The 14,517-nt window shown below is 36.0% G+C and overlaps 2 protein-coding genes across 3 annotated transcripts; both read left to right on the forward strand.

Moving 5' to 3' along the window:
• The first annotated feature begins 3,535 nt into the window (after positions 1-3,535).
• On the forward strand, positions 3,536-7,140 carry LOC130741217 (uncharacterized). 2 transcript variants are annotated; one of them, XM_057594051.1, is made up of 6 exons: positions 3,536-3,680; positions 4,274-4,352; positions 4,487-5,236; positions 5,411-5,548; positions 5,633-5,911; positions 6,776-7,140. In XM_057594051.1, exons 3-5 carry the CDS (start codon positions 4,913-4,915, stop codon positions 5,906-5,908), a joined length of 738 nt encoding a protein of 245 aa, XP_057450034.1. In that variant the 5' UTR covers positions 3,536-3,680; positions 4,274-4,352; positions 4,487-4,912; the 3' UTR covers positions 5,909-5,911; positions 6,776-7,140. The 2 variants fall into 2 exon arrangements, with proteins under 2 accessions (XP_057450034.1, XP_057450033.1); XM_057594050.1 differs by having other exon boundaries at positions 4,274-4,333.
• Positions 7,141-11,750: 4,610 nt separating this feature from the next.
• LOC130741218 (uncharacterized) lies at positions 11,751-14,517 on the forward strand. The gene is made up of 4 exons (XM_057594052.1): positions 11,751-12,581; positions 12,750-12,896; positions 13,353-13,622; positions 14,187-14,517. Exons 1-3 carry the CDS (start codon positions 12,516-12,518, stop codon positions 13,620-13,622), a joined length of 483 nt encoding a protein of 160 aa, XP_057450035.1. The 5' UTR covers positions 11,751-12,515; the 3' UTR covers positions 14,187-14,517.

Genomic DNA, 14,517 nt, shown 5'->3' on the forward strand with positions numbered 1-14,517 from the left:
TAAGTAATAGAAGAGAACATATCTCCTAGTAAGTCCCCTCAGAAGTATTCTCACATGCGGCTACAGTTCAGATCTGAGAAAGAGAAGAATTGCATAAAAACACACTTCCCTCCAGGCAAAATGCATTCTTTGCAACCTAGGAATGTCAACAAAACATTACCTCAGGGTTTTTATCAAAATAGAGATGTATAAGCTAACCAAACTGCAAAGAGTTCGTCTGAGCATCATGATAAAAATACAGTAAACATTATGAATGCAGAAAACCTGAACTACTTCTGTATATATGTCAAAATAATAAAAGAATTGCCACTCATGTAATATTGGAACTAACATAAAAGCCATCAAAATAAGATAAGATGTAATCCAAACAACTTCAGCTTCTGCCATCCAACAAAGACACTTTCTTTACTGCAAAAAAAAAAAAAGATTTCAGCACTGCAAACAAAGCCACTTTCTCCACTATAGTTAAATTTCTTCTACTTCACATTATCAATCAAAGCCAGCCTCCAAACCGCCCCGGCGACATAGATAACCTTGGAGGGGCCATCTGCAACTCACTCATTAATAAAAATAAACCAAAAAAAGGTAAGATAGGTCATCAACTTAGACAACCATGGTAAAACTTGTTTAGTGTAGAAGGCAAGTAAAAAAGGGGGAATGGCGCCATCCCTAAATTGAAATTTGGAATTAAACACATTATTTGGGTGTTCAGGGTTCCGAAATCTTTTTATCAGATACAGAGAAAGGGCTAAAATGCTTGTTCAGCCGTTTATAGGGAATCAATAGTGGAGAGATCATCAAGCTTAAATGTCATATTGCCATGGCAAAAAAATTCCCTTATTTCACTCGGTTCGAATGCTAGAGATCAAGCAGAAGATGAATGAGATAACATAACCATATGAAGGGCTTTTATAGGGAGAGAAAGAGGAGAGAGAGATATTGGAAAACCATGAAACAATTGAATTGCTTGTTCTTGGAACAATGCACTGAAAACTGGAATAGTTTGGAGTGGGAGAGAGAGATATTGGAACAACCAATAAAGAAACTGGAAAAATACGTTGGGAAACTGAGAAAGAAATGAACAAAGAATCAGATTTTATTTTAGTCTCCTTGGGGAAGGGAAAAAACTCAACAGACTCTTAAGTTTAAAGCTTAATGAACCTTTTTTGAATTTAAAAATTGGACAATTATATATAAATTTTTGTTTAAATTAATATAATTAAAATTGAAGAAACCAATAAAAAATGAGGATTTATAAGGAGCACAAATTTTTAAAACCGGAAAATAATATTTAAGATTTAGATATAATTTTTATATTTTTACGATGACAAAATTGAAGCACAAATTATATTTAAGATTTAGATATAATTTTTATATTTTTTTGAAAGAGAAAATTGAAGCACAAACTTTGTGGGTTTGTAATTAATTTCAAAATTAATTAGTATTATAATTTTTTTTGGTCCTTATTAGTATTATAATTTTGAAGTGGATAAAGGAAATCATTAATAACAGAATTCAAAATCTGGATGTAAATGAAATGATAAGCATTGAAAAAGGAAGGGGTGGTTTTAATAGGAGAATGAAAAAAGGGAATATGAGAGATTTATGCATGGAGAAAATCAAATGACATGTGTTTATATTCATTTGATTTTGGGGGAGTGTTAGTGGGAGAGAGAATGAAAAATTAGATTGAATTAAAAAAAAACGAAAAAACAGAGGAAAAGACATGTGTTTATATTCATTTGATTTTGGAACAAAGCAAATGAAATTGTAAGCGTGAGAGAGAGAGTCTGGAAAACCATAATTGAATTAATTGACTGAGAGTGTATCTAGAAATTTGGAAGAAAAAAGGGTAATTGAATTAATTGACTGAGAGTGTATCTAGAAATTTGGAAGAAAAAAGGGTTGGAATCGGTGAAGAGTTTGAAAATCTAAACATGAGTCCAGATAATGACAGTCATTTTAAATATGGGGGAATATGAAGAGATTCAGAACAGATTTGGAATACAATCTAGATTGTTCTTTTGTTATTGGAAAAAAACAACTTAGGATGAGGGAGGGAGTAAATGAACGAAATTAGTGGGGAAATATCTTTTTCATTTTAATTTTAATTGAAATACAATCAAATATTTTAAGAGCTTTTAATAATTTAGTGAAGGAAATTAGTTTTTTTTTTCTTTTTCTAAATGCTTCTGAATGTATTGATCACCGAATAGTTAGAGCAATTTTGGGGGGGGGAGATTAATTTTTTTTGTAAAGGACCGAAATTAAGGGAAAGAATGAAAGGGGATTAATAAGAAGTATTGGAAATAGATTTAAATGGGAGAGAGAGAGAGTGGTAAAACCAAGATTATAATGAAGATTGTTCATAATTTAAAAATTGAGTAATAAATTGGGAGAGAGATATATATAAAGTTGAATGTGAAATAGAAGCATTTAATAATGCTGAATTAAAAAAATCGAAAAAATGGAGGAAAAGACATGTGGCCAAGGAATGGAGGGAAGCAATATCAGGAAGCCACCTAGGATTTCCACTATAAAATTGCACCAATAAAAAAAGAGGATTTTTGTGGAACTAACACATATGCAATTGGTTCTCATAACCCTTACTGCTTTAATAAAGTTATAGATAGATATATATATATAGATATAAATAGGGCCGATTTTAACTTGATTCATATCATCAAAACAAATAAGTCAAAAAATACTTGCTTTCTATCACTCAGATCAGGATCGTCGTAGTTATCATCATCACTGCATGCTGTCACTACCTACATCATCATTGTTGTCACTACCGTAGTTATTAGGACCACCGTAGTTATGATCAACAATGTTGTCACTACCTACATCGTCCTTGGCTTCACTATCCTCAATCGTAATGTCGCGGAATTATATCTTTCGAGATTCCACTTATTTACTACCTAAAAACACTATTCAACAGAATTATTTCCTTGGAGATTTCGCTCGTTTACGGCCACAATCATTCTTTTCATAATGACTCGTGCTTCGTGATACAGATAAGCGTAAGGCCCAATTCTCGCTCAAACTTCACTAAATGATTCAACTCAAATCTTTTATGATGATAGGTCGTGCAAAGGCTTCTACTAAGCACTAGGGTTTTTGTTACCCTAACATTGTCAAAAGTCATTCTCATCTTCATCGGAATACTTAAATTTTTTTTTGACTCATTATTTAAATATTCGGGTCTTACATACCCTCACTCCTAACCCTCAACCTGTGACCCGCAACCCGAACCTAATTTATTTTATTTAATTGAGATTTTTAAGTCAAAAGAAAACCAAAAAAGTAAATGATAATCCTAATCCAAGTTATTTTTAAATAAAAAGAAAATCTAATTTTGAAATTATAATCTACACGACATGTTTGACGAAAGACTATCAAAAGTTTTTAAATATATAATTTCAAATTTCAATTTCAATTATCTATAAACGAAATATATAGTATTTCATTATTTAGTTTTTTCTGCAAAGGGCCCATGAATTTTAATGGCCCAAGTCCATATTTCAGCTTCTAAACCACAAATTCAGAATAGAAACCCTATTTGACCAAAAACAAATAATAGAAACCCTAATTTCACCCAATCTCCTTCCCATACCCGGCCGCCGCGCGACCACCGTAGACCACTCTCGCAGCCTCCGGCGCTCCGCCGAAGCTCTCAGGTAATTTTTTCGTTTCTCCACTCTGCGTCCTCTCACCTCTATTTCTCAGTTTCGCATCTCCGAAAGGCTTGTTTCTTCTCCTCTGTTGTTATTTACTTTCTGTTGATTTTTTGTTACTTCTCCTTTTCGTTTCGTACTGTTCCTTCTCCTTTCTCCTGTGTTACTGTTTGCTTAAATTTTTGTTTTCTTTCCCCTTTTTAGTGCTGGTCTCTGTTTTGCAATACACTACATTCTACTGTTTAGACTTTATTTTTCATGTCAATTAAAACATGAAGTCTTGAATTTGTCATGATGTTTTGGTAATTGGTATGTAATATGATCAATGAGAGTATGAGACTTAATATCTATTGAACCCTTGTTATGATTACTGCAAGCTGCTATGCTACCTGAAGTCTTCTTTCTATTCTGTTTGTGTCGGCAACTATTTGGTATTGTACAATTTATATACATATCTGTTTTAACATATTGGGTGCACTTTATAATCATCATGAATAGCTTGAACATGTTGGTTTGTTATTTAGATTAAATTCTACTGTTTAATTGGATGTTTGAAACGTATATTGATAAGGATATTTATTTTATTGGTGATACAGAAAATGGCAGAAAGTTCCCAGCCAAAACAGAGAGGATGCTTGGGATGCAAAGACTATCTTGTGAGCTAGAAAATGATGTGTATATGATTAATAATTTCTGGTTTAAAATTTGGACGCAATGACACACACCAGCCCAAGTCTTGTTTTAAAATTTGATTTTTCTCCCTGCTTAAAATATATATTGATAGGATATTAATATAAATGATGATTCAGGAAATGGCAGAAATTTCCCAGTCATTGCCAAAACGGCTGTGCAACCTCCCAAAATCTGTTCTTGCAGAAGTCCTCTCTTTGTTGCCGATCAAGCAAGCAGTATCTACCAGCATTTTGTCCAAGAGATGGGAAACGATATGGACTTCTGTCTCAGTCCTTGACTTTGATGACTCCCTCACGGTGGGCAAAAAGATGTCAGACAGGGAGCGCAAACTAATGTTCAGGGATTTTGTTTACTCTGTGGTTATTCGCCATCGACCAACGGAAATGAAACGGTTCTCCCTTGTATGCAACTTGAACTATGATGCGGTTGATGTTGCTACGTGGGTGGGCTATGCCCTGGAACACAAGGTGAAAGAGGTGGAGCTTAATATCAAGCTAGAGAGGCTGCCTAGGTGATTATTTAACTGTGATAGCCTTTCTGTCATGAAGCTGAAATTGGTTAGCTTGGTGGCACTTGCCTCATTCTCGGTGTCTCTTCCACAGCTCATGGTTTTACACCTTGGGCAAGTTACATTTAAGCACCACGATCACTTTGTGAAGCTCCTGCTTGGTTGCCCAGTACTTGAGGAGTTAGTGCTGGAAAACGTGATTCTTGATTGCGAATGCCTTCAAAGTAAATTTGAGTTGAATTTGGAGAAATTGTCACGAGCTAGCATTGGGTTCTCATACTATAAAGAATGCATGAAGGTCTTGTTTTTTCATGCCGTCTCTTGCAATGTTACGAGTTTGTTCATTTCATGGTCTGCGGTATGTTCTCCACTCAATCCTTAAAAATAAAGATATTAACATGATCTAGCAATTCAACCTGAAATAGCATTATCAAAACAGCTTTTTTCTTAATTGTTACTTTATTGTTTAGTTAGGTAATAATACTTAGGAGTTTATTGATTGCTATATGTTTGTCTTGTTTTCATTATGTAGGATCTATCCTTTGATTCAATTCCAGATGTGTTTATGAATTTAAAACAATTGGAAGTTTCATGGGGAATCTATTATTGGGATCGGTTGATAACATTTCTTCATCATTGCCCCCAACTTGAACAACTTATCATTTGCAAGGTTTGTTTGTTTGGTTGCAAAGTAAAACTTTATTTTATCTGATATTTCACCCTCATTTAAGGGGTTTTGTTTCTGTTATTGCAGGACACACTGACTAGTCCAAAACCACAACATGAATGGAACCCAATTCCTGATACTCCTTTGGAGCATTTGAAATTTTTTTGCATGAAGAATTATGTAGGATCAGACATTGAGCTTGAAATTATAGGTTATGTACTGAAGAATGCAATTATGTTGGAGACTCTCAAAATATATTTTGCTGGCTCCTTACCTTCGAATAAGGTAAGGGACCAAATTGTCAAGAGTTTATCTAAACTTCCAACGACCTCTAAAAACTGCCATGTTCTGCTCCTCGCTTAAAAGGTATGTTCTTTTTTTTGCAATTTTTTGTGCATGTATAATAAAATCATCAGAAGGTTTATGAAACTAAAGACTTTAGTGGTCTGACTTATTTTAAATTTGGAAGCTTTCTTCATTATGTGAGTGTTTGAGGCTTTCTTCAATTTTATCTTCACTCATTCCTTTCCGAAGGAAATAAAAAACGTTTGCTTTCCTGCTGCAGTTTTTTGTGATATTTGAGTGTCTTCAGTGAGTTTAATGTGCACGCATTTTTATTTTTGTTAAATGAATATGTATCTGTGTTTGTCTTGTCCCTCCCATGTGTCCTGTTACTTCCATTATTCTTGTCAAGGACCCTTGTCCATTTACAATTTCTCAATTTTTCAGTTTAAAATTGTATTCTACTACTTAGTATTAAAATAAGCCTATGAATTTGACCCACCAGGGATTCTATCTTGCCTCGTACTTTATTTGTAAACCAGACAATTGTGAAATTGTAGATGGACAAGGGTCCTTGAATGTTGGCGGCTGCGTTGAACAAAGTCTGCTTTAACCATTGCTTTGTCTGGAGAAAACAGAATAGGAACCCGATTGGATGTGGACCAAAAAGTAATTATCGGAGCTTATTCAATGCTTTTTCTAGTAAATAAGCTTTCACTAAATGCTCTTCAGTCTGTATCCAAACAGGCTAGTCCGTATCCAAATGGGTTCTTGATAGCATGGCTGAGGATGTAAAATTTTAAAATCTGTCATACCAGTAGTAAATTAAGCATACTTTTCTTGAATGTGATCAAAATCTTATTGCTCTGGTTTTTGTACTTTTTTGCTTATCCAATTGTCTCCTTGTTGGTATTTCATGTGTGTGTTTTCAATTTATGTGATTGACAGGTTTGCGTGCTGCTGCTGCTAATGGAAGATGGAGATATTTGAATGTGTTTTAGATTGGAGAACGAGCAAAAGGATCCTCTCGGAAAAGGTCTAAGCTGCAAACATAAGATGTCAAGTTTCATAGCGTAGTCTTGATTTTAATGATTACTTTAGCCATAGTGATCATGATGCTGTGGTGCGTGGCAAACACATTTTCTTGCTCTTACTTTAGCCATAGTGATCAACTACATGATTTTCTTTGCATTCTGCACCTGTAGCGGAGCTTTATAATCATAACCAAATTAGCTGAATTAGAGCAATTTTATCGGCTCTGTAGTTCTATATTTCTATGATTTTGTCTCGGTAAAGAATGTTCCTTGAACCAATTATCATCTCAATTTGCGCTTTAGTTCCTTTTAGGTGCAATTTTTCGTACACGGTTAGCTTGTTGAATCTGCATGTTCATCCCTTTGACACTGGGGTGGGGGGGCAATCTGTTCGACTCATGTTTACTTACAACCTTGTTTGTTTCTCCGTAGTATAATGTTACAAATGTTTTTGTTTGTTCTTAGAATTTGGTTTGAGCTTTACCATTACCTTAAAGCTAGCTGCTTTGGAGTGGGAATTGTTCCTTCCTTTGTAAAGAAAGATTATATCTCTAGTTAATATGTGATTGCGCATCACATGAGATGGACTTGATGTCTAGCCTTCCCATTTTCATAACCGTAAAATGTGAATGAGTTTTTGTTTCATTTTTAACCAGTGTATCACTCATTGATAATTAAATATCAATACATTGGTTATTTGAAACATCTGAAGTATGAGATTGAAAATAAGGATGTTTCTTAGAAAGTTTTGTTATTATATTATGAGGAGGAATTTGAAGTAACACTGAGTTAGTTTTCAATCATGCAGCCTATTTTCAATTAATTCTCACGTGACTCTCTTTTATATGTTTTTATCATAATCCTTTTATAGAGAAACTCACTTTTGAAATACATATTAGAGTTAATGAAACCTAGACGAATAAGATCTTAAACATAAAGAAAGGCATGAGGTGTTTAGTCATTTCTCGTGTAGGTTTTTCCGAAGGGATCATAGTCTTGGCAGGGGACGCTAGAGATGCCCATTCGGCTTCATCTACAAACATGTCTCCATCCAAAGCTGTGATTTGCCCAAGCCTAGGAGCATACTCCTCGGGTATAACCCCCATAGCAGTCACATCCAGGTGACCATCATCCTTGAGAAGGGTATCTTACTCCTTATCCTCTGAAGAAAAGTCCAAGTCGAATCTTTTTCCTCCCTTATTGGGGACAAGAGCGTCTAGCCCCTCTAGCCTAATTGGATTTCGATAGACTTTCCTATGTCGACGATAGATACATCTTGATGAACAACCATTAATTCTAAGGCTGAGTTTTGATGGGCTTCCATCACCCTTTCCCATTCCGAGGCGAATATTATGGATTCCAAGTCATCATCATCGACTTTCTTTTCCTCCTCTAGCTTAAGAGTTTCCTCCACCTCACGTATTTGTTGGACTTCTTCAAGAAGACTGGTTTCTTCTGCCTTTCTGCCTTCAAGCTTCCTTAGAGACCTCAAGATCCTTAATGGTAGATAAAATTGGATTTAAGGCAATAAAACAAACAAGTACTAGAAGCTCTCACATGGTTTTCAATCATTTTCAGCTTTCACTCTTCGCACACTGAAATTGTCTTCCCTTTCTAAATACTCCATGTGACATTCACATGCTCTCAAGATAAACACATGTTGTTGTTGCTGTTAGATATAGTTAGTTAGAGTAACGATACTTACTCAGATCCTCTCTCTGTCAAGCTATGAGCAGGTCAAGTTCATGTTCGTCCCCGCCGGGAGAACGAAGTACTTGGCCGCCACATTTAAGGTCCAGTCTCTCACCTTGGGCCTGGGCGGGCCCAATGGGCTTGATAATAGTGTTGGGCCCACGATAGAGATGTAGACTAGGATAGAGATAGCGGGCCGGGTGAGGGTGTTGCACCTGTTCAGTCATCACGTGGAGGCTAAAGCTAGATGCAGGGTGGAAATTGCAGTTTCTGATGGATCGGTGCTAGGATTTCATTGCTAATAATTCTTTTTCTTTTTCTAATCTTTCAATTTTGTAAATGTAAACTACCACGATTGTAGCAGTGGAAGTACCTTTCTCAATTTTTACTATATCATATGATTGGGCTTACTGTATTTTGAGGAATTTAAAATAAAGAAAGCGGTAATCTATTTAACCAAACATAAATCAACTTTATGTTAAGTAATCTCTTTTTTCAACAACTAAAAATCATTTTTATATAATTTTTGTGAATCTTTAACTGATTAATATATGACTATTGACCTATCAATTATAATGGATATTGTTTCAAAAAATAATTATAAGATATCCAAAATCTGTTCAACCGATCCATATGACAACCCTAGGTGCCACCGCTTATAAATGCATTGGTACATAAACCTCTGTCACGCAGCTTCCCACATACAGTTCTGTTTGCATGATGGCGGTGACGGAAGGAGAGACCACAAACAGTCCTAACTGGCTTGAACTTCCAAACGACGTGACACGAATCATACTGCAGACGCTTGATACCATTGAAATTGACGGGTGCATCTGGAGTGTGCTCTTTGTGGTGGAACATATATAAGGACCCTTCCATATGGCGAACCATTGTCATGATCAACCTCCCCAATTCACCCTATGATTTGAGGAAGATTTGTTGCTTTGCCGTTAGTCGAAGTTGTGGTCTTGTGGAAGACCTTAATATTGAGTATTTTGCCACAGATGATCTCCTCTTTCACATTGCTGATAGCAGTGGCGGAACTTGATCGGGACATTTGGGGGAGCTAAAATATTATGTTAATACATGAACTAATTTTTTTAATAGTAATACACAAATGGTCATTGTTGATTTTTTTTTAGCTTGTATAATTAATAGTATAAAAGTTATTATCAAGATTAATGATAAGTTAAAGGATGTAAATGAAGTCTCAAATAAATACTTAAAGACTTTCAAAAAAAATTACTTAAAGAGTACTAGAGACAAAAAAAAAATTAAAATTTCTAAGACTTATAAATTTAAAATCTGGTCAAAAGTGGAGCCAATTGGATAGTTGATAAAAAATAAAACAATGTGAAAATAACACCTTAAGAACTAGTGCAAATAGGATTCGATTCCCAGACCTGGGGAAAAATAGCAAGGTACTAACCACTAGGACATGGAGATAGCTTAAAACAAGTACGCACTACAAAATATTTATTATATTTTCCAAAGGCTGCGGGAGCCAGGGCTCCTCCCTGTCCTCTCCAAGATTCGCCAGTGGCTGATAGGTATTGTTTCTTGGATCAGATAACTTTTTGATCATATATTTTCATGTATTTTGTGGCTCTGATTTTCCTTTTCAAGCATTGTATTTGTATATCTTTCTATAAAAAAATTCATTCATATGTTTACAGGACAAGGAACCTTCGTCGCTTGCGTCTTGCACACTGCATGGACGTTTCAGAGAGAGGATTGCTCAAAGTTGTGAGGAACTCCCCTATGTTAGAGGAGCATGATATTTCTTTTGGCAATATATATTGTGATTCTCTTGGAGTTGTATGCCAGTTATGCCCCCTTTTGAAAACATTAAAATACAATTGGGCATATCATACGACATGTCTTTGTGATGCTCAGGCTTGAGGTGGGTTTCCTTGGAATTTTAACCCTTGAGGATTCTATGGCAGATTCACCGGCATAACCGGTGGTGCTGTCCTTTGAGGTGGTGGAACCTAATATTGGAAAACCTGTGGAATCGGCTGCTCATAGTATTGTGATTCTTGTACCCCTCCAAAACCAGTATTTTGCGCCAGTGTCCATGGTAGTAGATTCTCCCTCCCAATCCATGGAGGAATGTTGGACCAATTGTTTTTTCGACTACCAACAATGGCGACTGAGGGAAATAATTTCCTCCAGCGTAGTAGGAGGGTTGTGGGAACAAATTTGGCTGTTGCGGGCTGCCGATTCTGACGCCCTCACTACGTTGCATCATGGAAACATGTCCAAACTAAAGGGAAGTCGTGGTATGGTAACCTTGAGCGGCTTGCCCCCTAAGTGGGGATATATATTAAAAGACAAGAAGCAGAGATTTCCGCCGTCACTGTTGCACATCTTCTCTTGCAAAGTGCATCTCGTTGTGAACCATAGGCTTAACGATCTCTGCCAAGTTTTTGGAAACTTGGGCAATGATGCCATTAAAACCCAAGTCGATCTGCTGCCGGATGAAGGAAGTAGTAGTGACCTTATAGTATTGGGTTAAGTATGAAGTTATGAATATCTAGTTTCATAAAATGCATGAATATTGGACGACTAGCCGCTAAGGAAAACTCGTTTTAAGCCACCGACCGAAGCTTGGGAAATGATTGGACTTAATGATTATCAGTAGGACGATGTAAGAATGATTGCAATATTTATGCAAAGTTTTGGCAACGCTCGGGAAAGTTAACCGATCGCCGCAACCGTACGTGAAAACCTTTCGGCAATAAAATGAGAGCTCGGGAATCATTAGACGATTTCCGAAGACTTAAGGTATAAATATTTCGGGTGAATAGTAATTTTAGGTCGTAAACGAGCGAACTCTCGAAAGAAATATTTTCGCGACATGACGACAACCGATGCTTGAGTTTCACGAGGATCGATTAGACAAGGATCGGTAACTTCCAACCAACATTGGAATAGTGTCAAATAGTGTATTTGGTAGATGGAAAATTTTAGGGTTTTAGGTGTGTAAGATGATGGGAATTCCAAATAGTCTTTGTACCTCAAGTTTTGACCTTAAAACCAACCCACCCTAGTTTTAAATAAGCTTGACCAAGGTAAAAAGTAAAAATTCTCCCTCCCCATTTACCGTTGATGGCCGAAGCCACACACACACACACACACACGTTTGTAGGGTTTTTTACCTCAGTGAAATGGATGGAGTGAAGGACTGAGTGTGAAGTGGGTTTGAATCAAGAGTGATGAGTGAAGTTTTTGAGCCTCTTCGCCTCTCTTTTTCTCTTCCATGGCCGCCGCAATCACCACCCCCAAACGCCCTTGTTCTTTGATTTTCTCACTTGATTTCCTTGAAAGAAAATGATCTCCATCTTGTTAGCTTGCTTTCTATGGTTTTTGTTTTTCATTTAGTGAATCTTGGGCAAGAATCCAAGCTTAGTTTTGCTTAGGGTTTTGTAAAAGTTCTTCCCAACATCTTAGCAATTATGAGTTTTCCTTAATTTCATGAAACCACTGATCGACGTCCCGCATGACATGAGTTTTCCTTTCCGGGGAGAACTGAGCGATCTTCCAGATAAGATTCTTCACGAAATTGTCTCACATTTGCCTTCTAAAGATGCAGTGAAGTGTCGCATTCTTTCTCGAAAATGGCAACAAATTTCGAAATATTCACGGAATCTCGACTTTGATAGCCAGCGTGAATTGGACGCAAATCTTGACTTGAGAATGTCATTCCTCCAATTCGTTCATTGGGTTTTCATTTTCAACGAGGCTGAAACGATCGAGCGATTCCACCTCCGATGTCATGAGAAAAATGTCCCGGAAGAGCAACGTGTCAAAGAAAGCCACTTCCATATGTGGATCAATAGCGCCGTATCAAAGAAGGTCAAGAAGGTGGAGCTTAATGAAGGTGCCCTAATGATATCAACCTGGACATTAAGAGCTCTGTGCGGGTCAAGGTTGGGTTTTCATGGAAGATAAATTGTGGTATGGGAAAGGTCTTCCAAGCTCTTTGCAAGGTTGAACGTCTCTCAATTTCATCCATCACAGTTCAGGTATCCTTTCAACCCTTTGTCTTTTCTTTATGTTTCATTTGGGCTATTTAATTTTCCTGTTCATTCATCATTAAAATTTCCTTTTCTTTTTATGGAATGTGACAAATGAAGTTTGGTTCTTGACATCCCAATCAGATGATGTTTTGTTTATCTTGTTTCTTCATGCAGTGTCTAGTGGATCATTCCCATAGAGATATTCCAAGGAGCTTCGACAATTTACTCGAATTAGAGATTTCATTCAAAGACTCTCACTGGAATTTGTTACTAAAACTGCTTCAACGCAGTCCTAAGCTTGAACGCCTTGTGATTCATAAGGTTGGTTGCGTTGAACCGTTAATTTTACCTTTTGATGTTAGTTAACTTTTGGCTTTGGTTCCATGTTATTTAGATTTTTGTAGCTCAAGTTATGCCATGATAACACATAGTAAGGTCATGATCATGATGATAAAATTTGAGTTTAGCAATTAAGTAGAGATTTGTAGGAATGATTGACACAAATTATAGGAAAACATTTCATGATTGTACGATACATGTGTTTTAAATCTCTCTCAGTCCTCATTTACTACTTTGAATATCATAATTAAGATTGAAAATTTTGTAATGTATGAAATGAATAGATAATGTATCTAGTGACTCTAGTTTATTTATAATATGCATCATGATAAGCAAACAACATATGATATAATGGTAAGCAAAGTAAGCTTTTCTTAACAGTGGTTTTAAGTCAGAATTCATCTCATATTTTAGTGACTCTGTTATTTGTGTTGATAGGAATCAAATTCATCCGCCACACCAAAGTTGAAAAAACTTCCTGCGTTACCTTTGGTTCTCAAAGTATTTGCATTTAATAATTGCGAAGGTTCGGAAGATGACTTGGGCTTCATAGAATGCATGCTTCAAAATGCAGAAGGGTTAGAGAGGATGAGAATTGATTTTGCGAGTTCAACAGATTCACATACACAAAACCAAACTGCTGAAAAAGTATCTTCCTTTTCAAGGAGGTCTACAAATTGTCAGCTCAAGTTCAATCATATACCATAGGTATGTTTCCATACTCTCATTTATCCAATTACATGTTTTTGTTTAAATATACTAAGAATTGAAATTTCAATGACAGAGGATCTAAGTAGGCCCATTTGCTCTTGACTCCATATATCATATGTGCCTTTATTAAAGTAATGGAATGATGAAAAAAAACCGTTTATAAATGGAATGACCCAAATCATCTCAGGAACAAAAGTGAAATAAATAAAGTAACAAATACAACAGGGTATGCAGTTTGTTTTCGGGATATTAATTAAATTCAATCATGTCATTGAAGATATGCCCAAACACCTTAATCTACATTATTAATGTCATAAACAACTTTCCTGTTTACAATAATCAAGTTTATTATCCTTCCTAAATGGGCCAATTTTATTTCTTGTTCTGTACACACGATCCTAATTGGGCGTCTAACAGATGATTTCAAAGTAATGAATTTTCGACGGTTGGTGTTTTTATAATTTTATTGGAATTGTCCTAGGCTCTAAGCTGATGGTGTATTCTGCTTCTCAAACAGCATTTTGTTGTTTTCTCACAGGGTTTTTGTTATTTTTTTTTCAGGAAAGTTGAGGTGCTATTGTGGTTTGTGAGAGCAATGTTCTAGTTTTGGTGGAACTACAGAACCACTTGTTTGTTTAAGCCGTTGTGGACGTGAAGTTTTTTTGGCATTGTTGGAATTACTTGTTTAGTTCAGACCTTTGGTATTAGGAATGTTTAGATGAAAAAATTACTCATAGGATATTGTTTGCACGGTTTACTTTTTTGAACAGGAGAATTCATTGATATTGCATTGCAACTCAAATAGATCAGAAGTTCAGAACAATCCTCTGATCATAGGAAACTACTCGACATTATTAATCAGTACAGCCTAAAGAGTTGTTTACACGGTTTA

This window comes from Lotus japonicus, chromosome 2 (genome assembly GCF_012489685.1).
Source record: "Lotus japonicus ecotype B-129 chromosome 2, LjGifu_v1.2".
Classification (NCBI taxonomy): domain Eukaryota; kingdom Viridiplantae; phylum Streptophyta; class Magnoliopsida; order Fabales; family Fabaceae; genus Lotus; species Lotus japonicus.